This window comes from Apteryx rowi, unplaced genomic scaffold (genome assembly GCF_003343035.1).
Source record: "Apteryx rowi isolate R43461 unplaced genomic scaffold, aptRow1 scaffold_99, whole genome shotgun sequence".
NCBI lineage: Eukaryota > Metazoa > Chordata > Aves > Apterygiformes > Apterygidae > Apteryx > Apteryx rowi.
In genome coordinates this window covers 2,018,094-2,039,494 of record NW_020451304.1, presented here as the reverse complement: position 1 = coordinate 2,039,494, position 21,401 = coordinate 2,018,094, and the positions used below count along the sequence as shown (strand labels likewise).

The 21,401-nt window shown below is 41.2% G+C and overlaps 1 protein-coding gene across 2 annotated transcripts; it reads right to left on the bottom strand.

Annotated features, from left to right (window-relative positions):
• Positions 1 to 222: 222 nt before the first annotated feature.
• Positions 223 to 15,564, bottom strand: PITPNA (phosphatidylinositol transfer protein alpha). Of its 2 annotated transcripts, XR_003251825.1 has the most exons (11): positions 15,481 to 15,564; positions 14,782 to 14,873; positions 10,952 to 10,959; positions 9,971 to 10,045; positions 9,491 to 9,574; positions 7,990 to 8,067; positions 6,898 to 7,008; positions 5,136 to 5,258; positions 4,330 to 4,399; positions 903 to 3,014; positions 223 to 764 (listed from the first exon to the last, which is right to left on the bottom strand). XR_003251825.1 is itself a non-coding variant. In XM_026055201.1 (10 exons), exons 2-9 carry the CDS (start codon positions 14,849 to 14,851, stop codon positions 4,352 to 4,354), a joined length of 597 nt encoding a protein of 198 aa, XP_025910986.1. In that variant the 5' UTR covers positions 14,852 to 14,873; positions 15,481 to 15,564; the 3' UTR covers positions 223 to 3,014; positions 4,326 to 4,351. The 2 variants fall into 2 exon arrangements, 1 of the variants encoding a protein (XP_025910986.1); XM_026055201.1 differs by having other exon boundaries at positions 223 to 3,014; positions 4,326 to 4,399.
• Between the last annotated feature and the right edge of the window lie 5,837 nt (positions 15,565 to 21,401).

Below are 21,401 nucleotides of genomic sequence, written 5' to 3'. Positions count from 1 at the left end.
GCAAACGGCGGCCTCTTTGCAGCCCCCAGGGTTCCCCTTTGCACCACCCAGGGCCCCCCCCTCTTTGCACCACCTCTGCAAGCCCCCTGCCCCCCACTCCCCTTTTGCACCACCTTTGCAACACTCGGGGCCCCGCTTTGCATCACCTTCGCAGGCCAAAGGGCTCCCCCTTTGCAGGCCCCACACTGCTGCACCCGAAACAAAGGAGGCGGAAGCGTAAAGCTCGGTCTAGTATTTTATTAGATTTCATTTCCAATATGCCTGTATTGGAAGATTAGGAGACAAAAAAGGCACAAACTCACATTAAAGAAACAACGAGATAATCTAACCCATTCTACGAAGTGTGTGTTGCCAAAGGAAAGAGCACGATGAACCGATCAGAACGTGGCGGGGAGGCCCAGCGGGGATGAACCCAGAGACGTGCAGCGGGCGGGGGGCAAGCGGCCCCGCCAGCAAACCGGCCTGACACGGGCTGTGGGCCCCCGCGGCGCGGTACGCGTGTCCCAGTGGTACCRCAGCGCTCGGAGCCGCCTGGCGCCGATCAGAGAGAGGGTCACGGCACAACCATCGCCCTAGAACAGACCAACAGCCCAGCGATAACCCCTCCATAACCAGCAGGGTTTGGGACTCTTGCCAAAGCCAATGGAAGAGCTGCAGCACCGTGGCGCTGCACAATCTTCGCTACGCTCACTAGCAGGAACCAAACATTGAGACTGAAAGGTCATTACAGGATTCGTCTATCCCAAGGCTGAGGGATGCTTTCACTTTGGATTGAATCAGGAGGAAAGAAAGCAAGGAGGAGAAAAAAAAAAAGAAAAAAAAAAAAGAGTTCAGGATGGAGTTCCTGCATTTTTTCCCCGTTTTTTCCACTAATCAGGAAAGCTTTACGTAAAAGCTCTTACTCTGAAAACAGGATCAGCAAAGGATTGCACGGTGGAATGTTACAATCTGCTTCCACAGCGATTAGTGTCATCAGATAGAAAGCCTCTTGGATAACACAAATTTAAAGAACAAATGTGCTATGTATTCTCAAGTTGTCCTCAAGTGTAAGAATCCCTCAAAACATAACCGACAAACACGAACAGAAGTCAGTGCATAAATTCTCAGTTAAAAATATTTTAAACTGAAGGAACTATTAAGTGGGGCCTACACTCCTAAAATACTTCTTGAACACCTACAGAAGATGCCATGAAACAACATCCTGGTCCCAAATAGCCTTGCAGATTAAGATTTAGTATCTTCACCTATTTTACAGTAAGTTTGTTTTACTTCTGCCTGGTGAGTTTGCTAAAAATCCCTCATCCCCCCCACCCCGCAAAACCGTCTGAGGTCACTGAGAAGAGCCTGCCAGAGTTACTGGTACAATTCAGAGCTTATTGCACTTAGACATGAGTAAGGCAAAATAACAAACTAAAAAAAGGGATAAACTGCCCCCTCCCCAGTAACCAAAAGCCATCCTCTCCCTCCAGACCATGAATCATCTTCCCTCACACTGAAAACAGTTCAGACCCCAGCACATACTTGTTCAGCATGGCACGGGATCATTTCAGGATTTCCTGCTTGCAGGAAAGGGCTGAAGGAGTCAGATGTATTAATAAGTGCCCCAAAGACTCCTTGAAAGTGCGGATACACCCATGTCTGTGTTTGGCATTCAGTATTTCCTGTTAGTGCCGCCAAATACAGAAGTGGAAAATAAAGTAATGCCTATTGGGGGAGGTTGGGGGGTGGTGTCAAACGTTGGGCCTGATGCATAAGCAAAGAAATAAGGGTTTTCTCATACGTATTTAATAAAGCRCTGTTTTTTTGATTCTGTTCTGCTTATTTGATTGTCTAAAGCTGATATCAGCATAAGGATAGTTACAGAAAATATTACAGTTCAGAGCTGTTTTCATCATTCAACAGTATCCTTTGCAACTTATAAGAACGGACAGGTATCCTACAATCAACTGCAGGTCTTTGTAAGTTACTGTTCTATAGAAGGAAACAACATGTTTCAAGTCAGTCTTGCAATGGGAAGAATATTATTGCTGAGCAGAACCACCGACCCAGGCACCTGAATGTTGTCAGATACCGAGACTTTACTTTCACACTTGCTTTGCTACATTCTAATTTGTCCAGGGAGAATCACATTATTATTAGTCAAAATAATTTTAGTTTTGTAAGTTATGCTAAGTCTTACTAAAGAAAGAACCAGGAAGTTGCAACATTTGTCAAGCAAGTTTTCGCAATGATTCTACAAGACTGACACACGAAGCTAAAGGACMACAGGGCTACATGGGCCAAAGGGACCGTGTATCACTAAATTGAAACTCAACAGTTATGGGCTGAAGCACCTAGCATGGGGATGCCAAACACAGCTTCTGCTCAGTCTTTGACTCACGTGTGCTAAAACAGAATAAAGTAATGCCGTGCAGAAGCCACGTATCAGCATATATTCATTGCAGACCAAGAACTATATCTGGCTACTCCTGATTATGTATTCAAATTATATGCCATTAAATTTGTTACCTTGGGAGCAAGGTCAGAGCATAGAATTTTGTGGAATAGTTTTGCACTCTAAAATATTGACAGTTTCCCTCTCCAAATAGACTTTCAAAGAATGGTGAAGGGCTGAGCAGGAACAAAGGTGGCAGTTTATCCCAGTTGGAAAAGAAAAAGAAATCTAAGTCACCACATCACAAGACTATTTTAGCTAAAAATGACACTTGGAAATCAAACGGGGCCACATGGAAATTGGTCTGAACACAATGGAAAAAAAAAAAGGAGGGAGGAGTCGTAAATACAGCGATCTCTAAGTCACACGTCTCCAAGGAGCTACCTCCTTCATATACGTGCTAACATTGGAGTGCTTAGTACCAGACTGTCTATTTGCTCACAATATTAAAGGGCATCTAGAATTAGCTAAGGGAGATTTAAAATCGCCTGCCGATTGGATATAGAAAGGCTTGATCCAGAGATGGTCCATCAGTCAAGAGTGTGGATTCCCCAGGCCTTCCTGATGACTGTCTTGCAAACTAAAATAGAGAGACAACAGGAAAACATTTCAGAACCACTTTGGAAGTGTGCCAGAAGTGTCAGATTGAACCCTCATAAAGCAAATGTTTAGACACCTTGCCTCCAGTGCAGTGGCAATACACCACCGCATCACCACACTTCAGCCCTAATCCAGGGCAAAATTTCCAACAGAGCCTAAGACTGACAAACATGAATCACAACTTAAACAACCTAACAATTCCAGAGGCCACGGTACAATTATGAGAAGACCACCAACTCGCTTCTCTGAGAACTAGAGTAGACGAAGAGGAAACTAAATAGGTTTAAGTTTCATTAAAAGATTAAAGTGTATCTAGTTGATTTCAGAAGGTGATAAGACTCCCCCTCCGTTTTCCTCCCTTACCACCAAATAACCAGTAAATAAYAGAGCACATACAGAGGCAAACAGTCAGTCCTTGATAAAGCTGTGGCTAGGCCCTACCCCATTCTTTCCAAGGATAGCCAGGACTGGTTTACTACCCTAGAAATGTTGTGGGTAGCAGCTTGGACTTCTCATCTCTGTGTAAATGGGCAATCTTTTCTTTCTCGCCCCCTACTTACTTCCTCAGTACTATACCACATTTAAAAAGAAGAAAAAAAACAAACAAAAAACCCCACATACCCAAATCCTGCCCGCTCCCTTCCCCTCCCACCAAACCCAAAACTGATTATATGATTTAACAGAACATGGTTTAACATTCTCAGCGCTGCTTATGTCATCATCAAGCATGCTGTCTAGAATGCAGCCTGGAGGGTTAGTCAGCAAGGGCAAATTCATATATGCTCTCCAGTATGACGGTCCCTCCTCCCCCAAGCTAGCATGCTCATAATGAAATACAGGAAATAAATTAAAAGCTTTAAAATTGTCCTCTCCCTCTTTTTCCCCTCTGATGTGTAAGCGTTGACCCAGGCTTTGGTCCATTAATAAATACTGTTAACAAACAAAATGCCAGAAATACATCCCAAATGATAGTATTTGCAGGTCCAACTTATTCCTTCTGGATTGACAAAAGTTTCTCCGCAAGTCATGGAAAGCGACACATGCAATATAGTGAAATAAGAATAGAAGCAAAGTGTGCAAAATGTTCTAACACATTTTACTTCAACTTTTCACTCAAACATTGCTTTAGAATTCTGAAACAAGACAGTAAATTCACTCCTCAACCTACCRGTGAAACAGGTTTATTATCAATTAATACCACAGTTAGACTGCCAGAAGCTACAAACAGGATCCTTTGTCCCAAATGTACTTGTCTTAAACAGAGCAATGAGTTTTGTCAAACTCTCAGTACCTACAGTGCACAAGGAAGAAGTCACGTTAGTCATCTGCAGCCGTCATTCCTTTCACTGGATCTTTTTCTCTCATCTGAAAGAGGAAACACATGTCATGTACCGATTCTCATATGAAGTTATTTCAAACTCTACTGGTKTGGAACATGTTAAACAACCCTTCTTTATGTAAGGCCTTGTTTATATCTGAGCATTGCAAATCAGTTTTTGTGAATATGCGTATCCAGACACCATTTTTAGTTAAGCTGCAGGTCTTTTGGTGATCTGGAACCATTAGCCAAAGAGCAGAACACACATGAAACTGTAATCAAACGTCTTGAAGCACCGGGTGGGGGCAAAACACCCCCAAATCACAGAACAATTAACTCCTTAACAGCGAATTCAAGTTTCTCATAGTAAGAAGTCTGTCACACACCCTTGCTACATGTTTATAATACTTAAAGCTAAAAATGGTCATAGTAAATTGATTTTTGGAAACTAACTAGGACAATAATGACTATCCAGCTTTGGGTAAAAGTTAAAAGAAGATATTAAGTGATAAATGAATCATCGACACTCATACCCTGCATTACCTATGGGTCAATRTATTTACTGACTCAAAAACAAATGCAAGGAGAAGTCCATAATGATTAGAAGGAGATACCAGAGCAACTAAGTCAGAGCCAATCATTCCAACCACAAGCAGCAYGACCTAAATAGCAGGAGGACAATACACAATATGCTGTGACAATGGAGCAGTCTTTCCTCTCTTCAATGTATTGGATAGAAACATTTTCTTACACAACCCACACCTGCCCTGCTTTTTCACTGACCTCATCCAGCTGTCTCTTGGTTTCCTCCTCCATCCTACGAATGTCCTCCATAGTCAGATCAACCCACTTATCAAGCCAGCAAAAGAGCTGCCGATGGAAGTTTGTGAAGAGACGCTTTTCTTGCTGAGAAAAGGAAGAGGAAACAGTAAACTTGCTGAGAAAGCAAGTAATATGAATCTAACTAGATCATAACAATTCTCAGAGATCAGTACACTGAAGAACCAGCTCCCTGACCTACTTTTTCATAGAACTGCTACAACTGGAAACTGAAACTAACTCATTTTTATTCTTTTAAAAGAACATCTAGAGCCTTGAATCCCTAAAGAAACACTTTTTTTTCAAGCCAAGACAGCAGCCTGCATATTGAAAGAACTGGTGAATGCTTTAGTAATTTCCTTTGACTTGACAGTACTGTTCTGATTGAATAAAGTGTTCCAGGTTTGGTTTACTTAAAGCATGATAGTTGGACTGAAGGAGCACAGAAAAGGAGAATCAGAATAAAAGTATTTTTAAAATAGTCCTTGAYGCTGGAGGCCAGCAAATGTAAAGGACTGAAATGCACCTACCTTGCTTTTCTCTTTTGCAGTGATTTGAAACAAGTCTAAACTTGTTTTCCAGAGCTGAAAATCTTTCAGCAGAGGTAACTAATGTGCACAAGCTATTCCAAGTTAGAGGCAATCTATTTCCATTTTATAGGAGATAAGTTAGGCCAGATCATTATTAGACAAAGGTATGCAATTGGTCTTGGCAAGTTCTCATCAGGGAAGGGCACTTCAGTTCTACCAATTATGATTTTGCATCTGATAACTTGGTCTCATCAAAAAACACTTGATTGCTTTGAAGCAAATGTGCAGCTGAAGAGACACCCAAATAGAAAGGGATTCAAGACACTGCTTTGTTCAGGGCTTTTGTTATAGTTACTTGAAATCTTGCAGCACGGCCATTCCTCCTTAGAGTTCTCTTTTGAGAATTATATCACCAAACCCATGCTTTTGCAGAAGCAGCACTGTAGTTTATCAATATCAACTACTGAGGAATCTTTAGAATCTGAAGTTACAGGCAAATTATGAACGTGACATTGCCTAGAATATYGCATGTTCTGATTCCCAAGTCTAGTATCCTGCTGCAGTTCATGGGTTATGAACTCATCCACAGAAAAAAAGCTCTTTCCAGGATACCAATTATTCACCTTTTAATTTAATGAATTTTCCCTCAATCTTTTTTTTTTCTCCTTTTTTAAACACAGTTTTTTCCAGCAGCTGACTGGGAAAAGAAAACATGATTACAGCTGTAAGACTGGCCAGAAAGATCCTCAGCTGATTAGGATCAGATAATGGAAGCTGTTGCTACCTCCCCACAAAAATGTCTTGCCTCTAGTCAAAATATCTCTAGTACATAGGCATCATCTCATCACTCAGAAATCAACTGCTGAATGACCATGATTCTCAGGCTGATCAATTAAACAAAATAAAACAAAGATGTTCTACCTTAATGCATTAGACAGAAAACTGCAAAAATTCGATAGCCAACTCACAGAAACATCAGCCGGTCCTACCTTGAGATTAGCAGCAAACTGAATGCAACTTTAATCAGCTGCTGTATGTAAGGCAAAGGCCTTGACTATACTGCCTGAAATGATACGACTGGCTTTCAAGTTAGCATCTCCAAGCAGGACACAACATTAGAACAAGCTGAGGTGCTAAAGCAGATGGGAGGTGAAACATGCCCTATTTCCTCATCTTTGCCCAAAGAGCTCACTTACCTTCTGTATAAAGTTCTCAACTTTGTTTTGCAGACCCCACCACTTGAACTTGACTGTTACCAGTTTGTAAGCACACATGTATGGACAATCTGTCTGCTTCCCCAGCTCCTTCTGCAATGATATGAAGATATTCACATCAGGACTCAGGTCAAAGTTTCCTAGGAAAGTAGCTCCTTCTGTCAGTATCATGAGGTCTTTCTACTGTTCCTCACAATCATCGTTCATCCTTACACCTTGAATATCTGTCATCAGCAAGTTTTGTCACCCTTTTGCTCACCCCCTTTTCCAGGGAATTTATAAGCATGATGCAAACAGTTTGTGGTCACCTCCACTGGTGGCCTTCCCTGCATTTTGAGAATGGACCATTTCTTCTTCTTCTGTTCTCCATTTTTCCTCCGTTAAATCTATCTCTTTCAGGATCTTCAACCTTATGCCATGGATACTTAACTTCCTTAAAAGTCTTTTGACAAAGTCCCTAACCAAAAGATTTTGGAAATCCATACAGATTTTATCAGCTGAGTCATCCATATGATCATCAAGCCTTTCAAGAACTCCACAAGGTTTGAAAGGCAGAACTTCCTACAACCTTTTAGAGAAGCCATATGCCACTTTTCCCAAGCAGATCACATTAATCCCAGATGTTCATTAATTCCATCCCTTATTACAGCTCCAACTAGGTTTGCCTTCTAGAAATCAGACTTGCATACCTGTAGCTCCATAGATCCCACCCAGAGCCCCTTTTAAAGACAAGTGTCACAATTGCCCATCTAGAGTCTTCAGATACCAAGGGTTTAAGTGAAAGGTTAAACACTGCTGCTTGTAATTCGGCTATTTCATCCTTGAATTCTCTTGGGTGAGCTCTTGGGCTGAACACCAGACAGTTCTGGCAATTTCTTAGAACTCCTTCTATCTATTTGTATCAAACTCTTCCAGTTTCTTTAATATCAGAACAGATSACCTGCTGAGTTCTACGCTTCCTTCTACAGAAGTGAATTCAATGTCTTACATGCATCTATGTCTGTGGTCCCAAGACCATTAGCCATACTTCAGTCATGCAAACTGATACGGTTCCTAAAGTCATGCAATGCATACCTTCCAGTTGGGACCCAGAGGTCCACGTCCAGTCTTGACAGATTTAAATTTTGCTGGATCTTCTTCTGCCTTGTAATCCTGTTGGATGGACACACAAGATTAAACACAAGTTATCCTAGTGTTACCCAGCTGCCCATTGTCACACCGGAGGTATTTTTCTGGTGGGCAGAAACCTCTAATTCCCTTCTGAAGAGCTACTGTTTTCACTCAGACTTCAGCATTAGTTCAGGCATTATTCAAAAGAACATATTTCACCCCCCTGTGCTGTGTCCTAGACCTATGTGGAGAAGTAGTAATAAACTGATGCGACTTTTGTAAGGAATCCTTTGGGATAACACTATCAGACGATCTGTAAACTCCCAGAATAGGTTTTCTGTAACCACCTAGTCTTCAGGGGCTAAACACAGCTGCTGCTGAAAATATCTATTCTCTCTGGAGCAGTGGCATCAGGTATTTTTCATAGCTCTGTATCAGTATGATGCTCATATATTGCATGCAGCAAGACAAGTATAGTCAAACTCACAATACGACCAAAAATAAAGAGGCATTAGTTACGTTAGTTATTAGTTACGTTAGTTATTAGTTACGTTAGTTATTAGTTACGTTAGTTATTAGTTACTGCAGGGCAAATATGATTTGTAGCATCTTCTTTCTCCATGTTAGATTAAGACCAGGGTGTGTAGTCTAGTCCTACCCCCACTTCAGTTAACATGAAAACGGACTCAAATCAACATCAGATTAGTGTCAGAAGTGATCAATCAGCAGCATCTCCAGGCGAGTTCAGCTTGCTCTCTCAGAGCATTTAATTCACAATAGTCTGTATTTGCAGACTATACTACTTGTATTTGCAGACTTTACTACCTGCCTAACCTATCAGAAATTAGATGCTATTCACATTTTACAAATTCATCTTTATTAGAAAGAAAAGCCAAAGTAAGTACTACTTCTGTTTTAATGCCAAGGCTGAATTTGAGAACAGGTAAATTAGACAAGTTCGAACTATATCAGAAATACCAAGTGGGTGAACTCAAACATGCCATTTTTAGGTAGGGTTTTTCTTTTTCAGTATAGAAACATCCCTTAGTTTCTTACAGTAACTGCAGTGCTTCTTAGAACAAAATATTAGCTACACAACTACCAGACACAAGAGCGTAGCCACAGGTCAGTTTCAAAAGAGATGCTGTTTAAAATTCTGTATGGAAAGGGCAGTGCCATTACTTCTCATTCAAGTGTTATAAGCAGCTGCAGTGCTATAAAGCTACATATATACACTGTCTACACGCACTCTAAGGCTAAGCAACACATTTTACAATCTTGATATAGCTTTTAAAACAGCTTTCCCTCCCTCTGGCTTCAACCATTTTAAGGAGCAAGGGAAGTGGGAGAAAGRCATTCCTTACTGTCCTCTTATCTGTGACCATTGCCAAGAATGCAGTTTGTGCATTACCCTTTTTTAGCACAAGGCTTCCTACACCAGGGAGCTCTTACCCACCTACCATACCTTGGGAAGTACTTGACTCCGATCAGCAATGTCTATATAAATAGCTTCTACATTCTTCCATACATCTGGCTCCAGTTTATGAACCTGCAGTGAACACGCAAGACGAATGTAATTGATTCAGCTACAGAACACTCCTATTCTGCGATAGTAAAAAACAGATGGAGATGCAGACACCCACTACTCCCCTTCCACATACACACAGGACATACCATAGTAAAGCACAATATGAGATTTTCTAAAGAAACAAAGGTGCTCAAGCAGCATGAGCGTTTTGGGGACAATTCTATTTAGCATATATGAGGAGCCAATGGGAGGAATTTTTACCAGGCAGAGTCTCTGCCTTGCTAGTGAAATAAACATTTTGAATCCTGGAACACTGAGAATAAAGAAAGAGTTTTGCACAGCAGTTCTCTAAACTAGCAAGGAAAGCAGTTTTGTGGCATTAAAGAGATGGATAAAATATGTGACAGAAGTACTTACATTCTCTTGCATTCCAAGATCTGATTTATGCCAGGTTTCAATTTTGATCAGGAAATCATCCTTCATATACTCATTCTGTTATCGAAATAAAGCTTCTTGTTATTCTTTGGAAATAGAATTTATCTTCTTATTAGCTAGATAAGCAGTAGGAAAGTCAGCTCAAAGCTGACCATTATAACTTGATTGGGTTTTGAGGGAACTTCAGATTTATCTGTAAACACGGGGTTGCTTTTAGAAAAGTTATTTGATCATTAAGTACACAAGATCAAATAAACCATGAGCTGTTCACTGAAAAAAGTTAAGTTCCATTGTTTTAGTGAAATGCGTGAGGAGGAGAGCCTAAAGAAGAAAGTCTGCCACTATTTAGAATTTAGAAGGGGTAACATATGGTAAATATGCAGAAATTGGCTTTTCAAGGAGAATATTCATCTAGCACTGCATACATGTTTGGATGCAACTCTTCAAATGAAAAACAGTATCAAATTGGTGTGTTGATATCTTTTGCACTGGGAAGGGAAAAGGAGCATAGTTCTGCCAAGTAAGCAAAAAACCTTTCCATTTCCAGTTATTACTGTAGGTAGAAGAGGACTTCCAAAGGTAACCCTATCCTCCCTCAAGGTAGTAGAAACAAAAGCACAAGCCAGTGAAACACTCGGCATGTAAAAAGGAAATATCAAATTCAGAAGGCAAATTACTCAGAGGGACATAATGAAATGAACTTTCTTTTAATCTGTTTAGCTGGGCAATGGTACATTCCAACATGTGTAAAGCTGAGCACTGCTGCAGTAAAAGATCTCTGTCCCTCGTTATAAGGTGTTTGCGGAGGTGGTGCAGGTGATAAGGGACTTGAAGTTTAATCTACATGATCTYACAACAGCAAAAGCTACAATGCCTTTAGCTCATGCTAGTCTCTATACCCAGAATGCTTTATTTCAGACATCACACATGCTTCCACAGATCATCAGTAAAAACAATACTTACTGTAATAACTGGTCCAAGAAATCGACACATGAAAAGAAAGAGATACAGTACTTTAGTGAAAAAAGAAGGTATAGCAACCATCAACCTCCTCCCACTAYCAGCAGAACAGGGACAATTTCAGCTTCCCAGGGAGCTGCTGATATTACTGAAGAAAGAAACCCTAGAAGTCTGTTAAAAATAGCTAACTTCACCCCATTCTCCTCTGGAAATTCTCAGAACTGGAGAAACCCAGAGGAGCAGCAATTAATTATGTACTGCCACTTCTGCTCTCTGGACTCCAGCCAGCTGGATGAGAAGATGGAATAAGTTTGTTCAGCTGGCGGCATTTTACCAATCCTTTCTCAGCTTGCAGATAAGAACCTCTCCATAGTTCTGAAGCAAACACATGCTGGATTTCAGGCCAGTGCAGACCTCATCACTCCTGCATGCAGTAACCAGACCCTCTGCATCTCTACTGCTCCTGGTAACTAAACTCCCTGGATAGTAAGGCTCAATTATTCAACACAGAAAAGCAATTAAAGATCCTATAACAGTCGGCATCAGTTCTACCTGAGCCTTCAGAGTACGTTAGCGATTCTAGATGAAGAATAAGGATGTTTGTGGAGCTAGAACAAACCAGCAAAGTTTAACTCTAAAATTTAACAGGAGGGCTTCACGAAGAAGCAATTTTATTTTAAAGGTATTATCAACATTTGTGAAATTCCAACCCAACATCCTGTGGACAGAACCATCCCTTAACACCTATCATGCAAAACCAACTGCTTTAATTGCCTGCTGCAGGGCCTTAGTAGTCTAAGTAGTCTAGTAGACTAGTGTCTAAACCCCTAACAGCTTGAAAATTACTTTTTACAGAGGGCTAATTATTTAGACTGACATGGGTTTGTGGGGGAAGGGGGGAGAGTGGAAGCAAGCAGAGCCTAGGCTGTTTTTTAAAAGGCTGAATTCCATCTCAAAGAACATTTCATTCTTTTCTGCAAGGAGTTTCTTTCCTACTAGTCCACATGAAATACTGGGTAAGCCAGCAATAATTATAAACTAGAGCCTTCCCACCTTCCCATGACAAAGTGCTTTTCCATGACTATGCACCATAATAGCAGCTGCCTTAAAACAGGTTCATTCACCTTCCTATGGAGAAGATTCTTCAATTGTAAAAGAAACAAACTAATCTCTTTAGAAAAGCCTATTAAAAGTTAGATGCTCAGCTTGTTATAAATTGGGGCCTGAACTTGAGGTGTTACAGCAGCAACTCCTACACATTTCAGCTACAGTTTTAACTTCTCAGTTTCTTGACATTTGGCCACAGGCATCTCATGCTGACACCCAGAAGAGTGGAACACACAACAAATTGCTTTTTTGAAAGCATTTAAATGACATTAATATCCAAGTCAGACTGCAAAAGCAAAGAGCTAAGAATGCTGTTCTCCTTGGCACCAGCCCATGGTTATAACTATCAGGCAATCCTCACTTCATTTTTACTGTAGAAGTTGTACATGCACACAAGCAACAACCTCATTTACGATTCATACYCTCTAATGAACAAAGCAAGGCTTCCACTTAAAGTACATAAAACAACATACTATAGCGTAAGTGTGCATAATTGCAGGCAGTTTCAAGCTAGGCATTTCAGTTCCTCTATCTGCAGTACTTCTTTGATAATGGTGTGTATAATATGCATATTAAAGTAATAATTTAGCTTTTCAGGAGACATGAAAATGTAAGGATGATCACTATATCTTGTATATTAAAGAAATGCTGTGCTGCACAACTAAACAGACTGTTTTATCCAAACTTAAAAGGCTCTGTGTAATAGCTGTTGTGTAAGAAAGTATACTAATATCACCTAAATATAGGAAGACACTGGCAGGAGTACCACTAACTCCTGCACAGTCGAACCAGGTTTAGTTCTTACTGCATCCCCTGCTCCTAAGTTTCAGCGCTAGTAAGAGGGCTGAAAGCCATGCCAGCCACTGCAAGCCACTGCGGTGTTTTGTGTTGCACAGAAAGATTCACTTGAGGCCACCCAAGTCTTTCACTGACGACCTAAACACCTGAACTCGTCTCAGTGTAAAATGATAATCCAGCAAGGCAGCCTACCAGACACATGAGTTCTTCCCTCCTGCCCAGTACTAGCAAGTGAAGGTTTCAGCAACATTTCTGAGCATTTCTTGATTCATGTCAGGCTGGCAGATTCTGTAAACAGATTTGTCAGCCTCCGCACAGAAACTGCCTTCTGCTCCAACCCCCACAACAATACAGTTTCTATCTCAAATTATGTTAGGTTTATTACAGTTGAGGATTTTTTTTTTTCAATATGCCATTTCTAGCATACCAAAATCTGAAGTTTTATTGATTGTGCCAGAAAGTCTTATACTTGATTTTGTTATTGCATTTTTTCCCACTTAAGTGGAATTTTAGCAGTGTGTAATTGAAGAGTAAGCCACTAAAAGCGAGAAAACTCCATGCCTTTGTTCCAGACATTGGCAGAGAGGAAAAAAGGAGGAGGAAGATATTCCTAGGCATTGTCTAACAAAATCTAATGGAGTCAACTTAGATCTGTTTCCACAATTTAAGGAATGAGAAAAAGAATCATTTGTGTCTAAACCAGTTCAGTGTTCCTAGCATGAAACAAACTAGATATTACTGCCCAATTGATATGCAACTGATACTCAAAAAGAAAACTACATAAAAATGAGAAAGCTAGGCTGTAAATAAGTTCTGGTTTCAGCATCTTGAGTGATTAATGACACATTAAAAACTTATTCTTTAGTTGATGATGGCAGTATCTGAACTCTGTACATTTGAAATATCCATGCCACTACCATTAACACATGCAGTTTCACATACTGAAGTAATATTATCCTCCCTCACTGCAAAGCTTTTCCCTCCTTTTAAAATACTCCACTTAAAGTTATCTTAAGTAAATTCTGTTGAAAATTTAGTTTTTCTATATTGAGTTTCAAGAACAGTTGGAATTTAAGTTTATAGTTCCCATAGCAATTGTACTTCTGCCAAATAGCAAAAAATGTATCTTTCAAAGATACAAACAGCATAAAAGGCAGCCAAAAATACTGCACAAATTTGGAGGCAAAGTCAAAGCTGCAGTTCCTACAGCAACAAAGACCAGAAAAACAGTAGTGATGAAACATTGTGGCCGATAACCTCAGTGAATAAATAGATATTAAACATTCCTCACAGCAGCAGAAAATGAGTTTGATGTTATTTCATCACTTTGCACAGCCTTCAGAGCCTCAGTCCAGAGTTTACAAACAGATTCACTTCACACTTGTTGGCTGTGATTTTGATATTTGTGTCAAGCCACCATTTCCCACCACCCCAGAAGCCACAGCAGCATTATCTGTTCAAGCTTCACTAACTTTGGATCCCACAACTGAGTAAATATCAATCACAACACTGCTACTCCCTTCAAACTGCATGAAGTAAGAGGCAACCAGTATCTTCCCTATTTCCCCCTCACTTCTTCAAAATTTCTTCAAATTATGCCGCACTTGAGTACGTAAGGGCATCCCTCACCTATTAATTTCACTAGCACTGCACATCTTTCTTCAGTAGGATTGCCATCCTCTTCTCCAATCCCCATTGACTGCGCATAAGCTATTACTCATTAGCAGCGCATCAGACAAGGAAATTTCTTTTAACTCCACAGCACTAGATTTTGCTTTTTCTGAGCCACAGGAAGGGCTTCGAGAACAGAAATCTAAGATAAGAGTTGAAACATCTTCCCTTCTGCTTGCCTCCTTCCTTCTCCCCTCCTACTCCCCGAAAGAGAGACCAAAAAGCCAGCGATCCACAGCCCTTTCCCACACACTCACCAGTTCTGCAGTAGGGATAGGCATTCCATGCTTTTTCGTGTATATTCAGAGCTCCTTCTGGGGCCAGCATTCTCACAAATGTTGGCACTTTGCTGCAGAATTTGGGAACAGGAAGAAAGGCATAAGTATCAATGAGAAGTGCATGTAGCAAGGGCTATGGCCTAGGCACTCCGAGAAAGACAGACCAGCACCTGAAATGCAGACCTTAGTGATACACACGTGTTGGTGGTATTGGTGGGGTACCCCCCACCCCCACCAAAACTACCATTTCCAGAGACTGTTGAATGTGGACAGGCTCAGCTAAGCCTTCTTTACGTAATTATAAATGGGAAAAGAAAAAAAAAAAAAGAAGAAAAAAATACAGGATGAACACAGGTTGAAATCTAGGAGGCATTTCGCTTTATAGTGAAATTCAAGTATCAAAATACTGGGTAACAGCATTATATTTGCTTTGAAAAGAGCTCAGAGCCAGATTTTCTTGGGGCAACAGCCACACTGAGGGGGGCAGATGGGCATTCCAGTGATGCTCACTTCAAGCTGTTCTGTGCACCAGCTGCTGTAGTTCTTGTCTTAACTCCGTGTCTTTCAGACTTTTCATAATCTGTGATTTACACAGTTGCTGCAATCCCATTCCATCTTTCTCCGGCTCTGCTTGCCTTTTAACACTGTCTGCCTCTGGAAATGGGATGCTTCACATACCTCTGTAAGTGGTAGATCTTGTGTGTGTACTGCCCACGCTCTCCATCTCTTTCGTAGGGTTCATTCACCAGGACCTCCACTCCTTCACCTCCACCAGTTTCGTTTTTACTAGCTTCTGCCACAGAATACAGCTGTCCCACTTGATACTAAAGAAGTTAAAGATGTATTACTGTGATAGCTGTAATTTAGCAAAAGTTATAATAATTTTACCAAAAGAAGCCAAGGGTAAATTTATTATCTGGGGAGAAGATGGGAAAACAATATCCACTTCTGTGTCCAGATAAGCAGCTCATTTAATTTCATTTTGATATAGAAAGCTTGAGTGGTAGGAGGAAAGCATGGCCAACAGCATAGCTATCTTTAACCCTTAGATCTCAAGCTCAAAACCAAGACAAATTCAGGAGAAAGTAAAAAGATGAAAGGATTGTTAGGACGACATTTAGAGCGCATCCAGGAGACATCAGCTGTGCAGTAGCAAAATTCATTGTTATTCACTCTTTTTGGCACACAGATGGCCCAGTTGTTCAGGTCAAACACACTGCCAGTTCTAAATTAATAAGCATACAGTACTTTATGCGGAAGAATCCCAAAGACTTTCACAAGAAGTTTTTGATAAACTGGGGGGAGAGGGGCACGCAGGAAGAAACAGAAGAGGGAGGCAGGAGATAGARGATACTTACACCACCTAATTTAAGTGGTCTGAGAAACATCTGTTGGATGGGCAAAGCTTAGAAGCCCATTACAGTCAAAGATGAGCATCCCCACAATGCAGTTCAAAATAACTAACGTAGAACCTTGTAGATAAGAGTATTTGCACTAGTAGGCTTTTCAATTAAATGCTGTTACCTCTAGAGGCTGAATGTAGTGAAACTACCCGTCTTAGTCTTTACAACATATGCTAACATGGTTAAACCTCTCTTGCCAAAATTAACACTACAGTCACATTAGGCCATTTTCTTCACTGAACTTCCATTTTCCTTCTGAATCTAGTTCAAACTCTGCTCTCTCAGGTCCTTCCCAACCAAGCCCTTCTTCCTTCAACTGTCTTTATCCAATTCCAAATCATGTTTTACTTCCCCACATCTAAATCCATTCTTAAAACTTTACTTAAATGAAATAACCGAATAAACTATCATCCCAGAGGGCCAGCTGGCCCATGTTGTCCCCCCTATTCCTACTATTTTTCCTATCCTCTGCCTGAAAAGAATTATTCATAGYCCAAACCTAAGCTTATCCAACTAACCCTTTTTTTTTTTTTTTTTGACTTTGGGCAGACTGCCATACCATACCTCCTCTTAGCCACAAGCATTAAACCACTAACAGGGAAAGCACAGCATTTCAGCATACAGTAAAATTCTTACTTTTAAGATCATTTTTCAGTCTCTTGCAGAGACTCACTTAGCAGCATTAGCCCCCAGGAATCACCCACATTATTTCATTCCATACAATCTCTTTCATAAKAAGTTTCTCCCAAATATTTCACAAGTAAAAGCAGAGCAAAATCAAGTATATGGGCAAAAGAGAACAATCTTCTCTGCAGGAGATGTAAAGACCAATATACTCTTGCCTCTGGAAGTGAAAAAGTGGATGCAGAGCTTGACAGAAACATGATCAAATGAAGAAAATTAACGCAGGCCTCTTTGAAGCAAAGTTAGAGATCAGAAGAGGTTTGAGGACAAAGTTAAAGCACTCGGTCAAGAGGAAGTGTCCAAAGTGTGGCAGAGTACAATAGTTTTCTGAAGTGAAAGCGACAAAAACAAAAACTGCTGCTGAAGGCAATGCAGAGAAAGGCTGCTTGGAAAGCCTGACAAGGTAATTCGGAAAGTGTCAGGCATCAGAAGGGCAATGACTAAATAAACAAATAAATAAATACAAAGAAACCCCATAAGCAGAACTCAAACTACAAAGCAATGGAATATTGCTTAGGCCTTCTTCCTTTTCACCAGCAYAGGACTGTGCATCAAAATCAGGAATAGGGAGAACTCAGCACTCCCTACACTGAAATCCAGGCTGGAAAAGTGGAGTACTGCTCAGAGCTGGCAACCCAGAAATACAAGACTCTGCTGGCACATCTCCAGCAATGAAGGAAGATTTCTAGAGTAGTTAAATTTTGTTGTCAGAGCATCCAAAATAAAAACAGAACCCAAGTCCTATGGTTTTTTATACCATCTGGTGCTAACAATGGCCATATTTTCAAGAAAACATGTATTGACATTGGGAGCACAGATGCTGCGGCAAAGGTGCAAGGCTAGATGTCCTGGTCTCATTCTGGGGCAGGGCTAAGAGCATACCAGAGGGACTTAAACGAGTGCTCTGTACAGTCACAGGTTCACCACAGAGCCATATTAAGTAAGTCTGACTACCTGTTAGACCACCCCTGCAGAAAAGCACCCACCCAGTAAAAGCAATCTACAGTAAAAGTAATCTACAGACGACCTCCTAGTGAAGAGCAACAGCTCTGCTGGATCACTCCAGAAGGTACTGGCCCAGGTTATACAAGCACCATTCGCGTAGCTGGACAGTTCCTGCACTGTCACCAGCAGATTGGGTTTCAGACTGGATTTTAGGCTGCAATACAACTCTCTGCCTCCTGACATTTCATACACTATATTGCTTTCCTCATGACTACCTACAGATGACCCATACAAAACAGAATACTTGCCTCCCTCCAGAAGAGCAAAACATGGAGTTGCGAAATTTTTGGAGCAAGCTGATTTAATAGAGTAAAAGCCACGCACATGCACTCATACAGAAGAGAACACATCATGAGTTTGGCAACCACATCATTAGAGGGGAGGACTGAATGCCTTTGATGGCTGTGCAGCAAGTTGCAGGACAGGCCTCCAGAGGTACAAACTAATTCCTCTAGTAGCAGCCTCTCATTCATTCCATTTCCCCTTTTAAATATGTGGGTCAAAGTTCGGACACTAAGAGGATAAGCCCTTTGGTTTGGCATCTTCACCATTTAATCTTTCCTGTTATTTCTGATCCTTTAATCGCATTGATAAAAGAGGAAAAGGCCCAAATAAAACTGCCCCAATGAACAGATCCCATAACTTTCGCAGGCAGATGCTAACAGAAAAATAGATTCTGTGCCCATGAAGTCTAGAGCAGACAGATCTATCCTTGCAGTCCTGAGAGCTCCTGAAAACTTCTTCTCTTCTGCAGGCAGCTACCCCTCTCGATCTGTCACAACATCTTTTATAAAGCAGACAGCCTACCTTTATTACACCAAATTTAATTCAGAAGGCCTCATTTCAATGTAGCCATCTCCTTCAAGAACAGTTATTTTCCTGAAAGCAGCTTTGAACACAATTAATAAATAAGAGTCCTTTGTGTTTGGCAAGCTCCTTCCCATGTGAGAGGAACAAAGAGGCAGCACAGAATGTGTACACACAGCTCTAATCCATACCAGCATTTCAAAGCGGCAGCTGGTGAGACACCCACACAGCAGCTCAAGTCCATGCTCTCAAAGGTGACACTGTGCAACGCAATGCAGTCAGAGACTACAAGAGCAAAGGTTAGTACACCTAAGATACACCAAGTTGGTTCTTTTTGTTGTTTCTTRCAGTGCAAGGATGGATAAAACAGTGCAGGAGTGCAGCCTGCAGTATGCCCTAAGCAGGAACGCATTTTGGTAGAGTTTCTTTGTAGAAGGCAGTCTGCTACAGTCTAACTCCTACATCCCAGCCTTCAAATTTTAGTCATCACTACGGCTTCTCCTCCACTGTTTTGTTCTCATCTCAGCAGTTACTTGGCTAAGCTATTCAGTGTTGAGCTCTTTACGCATTAAGTCACATCTCCCCACTATCTTCCTGATCATTTGTTTCCTCTTGAATTTCTTACTACTGATTAAGCTCCATTTGTTAGGGGTGAAGAAACTGAACACAGAATCCCTGGCATATCACATAATGACAYAGAAGACTTCCCTCAGCCCTACTACAATGCTTCAAAGACACAATTTAATTTCATTCTATACGTTATGCATTGGCACCAGACTTGTGGCAACAAATTGCCTGCTTAAGATGCAAACTCTCAGGTCTTTCAAGCAAAATTTCCTCATGTAAAGTTAAATTAGAAGCTGCCCTCCCCCCACCCCCTATTGTGTCCCAGATGATTAATAAGCAGCTACATGGTCAAGAGCTACTACCAGCCCTCCACAGCCCTATTTAGAGTTTTGTGTATGAAGGAATCACTGAAAGCAACCAAGTTTTAACAGCTGTTTTGTAGTACAGACAAGCACAGACTAGTGGCAAAGTGATGCTCAGATGGGTCAGCATTCCTCCACGCAGGAAGGAGGATGAAGCAATGCATAAACCCAAGGCAGTAGTCACTCTTCCACTCAATACTAAGCCACGATAACCCCTCCTCTTAGCGTACCTTTAAAGCTACCAAATCACATAAGTACGTATGCAAAGCTAAGTGAAGGMAAGAACCCCTCCTGCTTAGGGAAGTGTATCTTGAAATGTACTACCCTTGACAAGGGACATAATTCAAGAGACGCTGTGATGATACGCAGGTTTGGGGAGGAATTAAGWTTGGTCAGGTTGGTGGTCTTCCCATATCTAAGTGCATTCTTAAGGTGTTTTCTCTAGTATTTTCTTCTCTTCTAGTTATGTTTATTTGCTCTTCACTTTATAGACTTTTCAGTAAGTTACTCTACTCTTTGGAACTCCCTGGATCCAGAGTAAAGAAATACACCTTCTTGAACAGATGACTGCAGGGCATCCTCCAACAAGGAAGTGGCTAGAGTGTGACAGATTTATGTATTGCCCAAAACCTCAATTTTCCACACAGGCAGCCTATACACAAGGCTCAAAACATGCCTGGCACTGAACAGCCARTCAGGGAGGGAAAAGAGCATAGCAAGGGACTCACTTTGAGTGGATGAAGGTTAATCCTAGTATCAGAGAACTTAGAAAACCCCTGTGCTGGGTTTCAWCCAGTCTAACTGCCTCAAAGAAACAATCCGTATACTGATGCTTTGACTTTCCCTTAACACAGCTTGATACCTTGAGGCATCTCATTATAAGGTAGGGCTTCTGCTATTCAGGCTAAGGTCTTCCCTTTACTGAGTTCTGGAGCACCCTAACATGTAGTCATAGCTTTTGCAAACACTTCCCCTGCTACTTGCAAGTTTGCATCTTTTACTTACTTGCTAAGGCTTATCCTGTTAGTTCTTTCTTTGTCAAGAACTTCCTCACACAGGCAGCACTCAGGCAGAATAAAAGATCTAAGCATACCTACTCTAATACTTTAGTCAGATTTTGGTTAAAACTGCTTGAAACAGTTTCATGCAGAAAGCATATAAGCTACAGGTAAGGAGCAAGCAACAGCCTTTTGGCATTAACAACTCTCCTTCCTGCACCAATATAGCACAGAGGCCTAAAATCACCATCTGAACAGAGGCCTAGGMCTGCCGTCAGCACGTGATGCACGTCACAACTGGCTGATCCACAGGAACAAGGAACTCAATGCTTAGGCATTGCTCTTCTTTTATTAGCCAGACCCATGGCTACAGGCATATACCACACCAAGTTCCAAAGTGTCTTCTCTCAAAAAAGTACAAAGTTATCAAAATGATATGCTTAAAACAGTGCTGCCATGATCCATCTCACCATTGTCTATGCCACAGTAGCTGCTATATTCAGGGGAAAGAAAAATGAACAAGAGTCCTATCCTCACAGCTCCCCCTAAGAGTTAGAACAAACCCTTGACCAGAGCTCTCAAACTGAAGACTTACAGTCAAGGACCACAACCAAAAATACATCCAGAAGAGGCAAGCTACCACAGCAGTGACATAGACTCAGTCGTTCCAGTTTCTCAGCTACCTTCCTAGTAGGAACATAGGCAATTAGAAAAACATTTACATGGTCAGATTCTCTGCAGAAGGTGGTCAGTGCAGAAGGGAAGGCTGTTAA

Bases quoted from the DNA above. Each gene is read 5' to 3' on its own strand.
- PITPNA (XM_026055201.1), bottom strand. From the start codon at position 14,851: ATGCTGGCCCCAGAAGGAGCTCTGAATATACACGAAAAAGCATGGAAT. The intron at 8,068-9,490 runs GTATGGTAGGTG...TCCATCCAACAG, and splicing joins GGAGTCAAGTACTTCCCAAG to GATTACAAGGCAGAAGAAGA. The intron at 4,400-5,135 runs GTCAGTGAAAAA...TTCCTCTTTCAG, and splicing joins CCAAGAGACAGCTGGATGAG to ATGAGAGAAAAAGATCCAGT.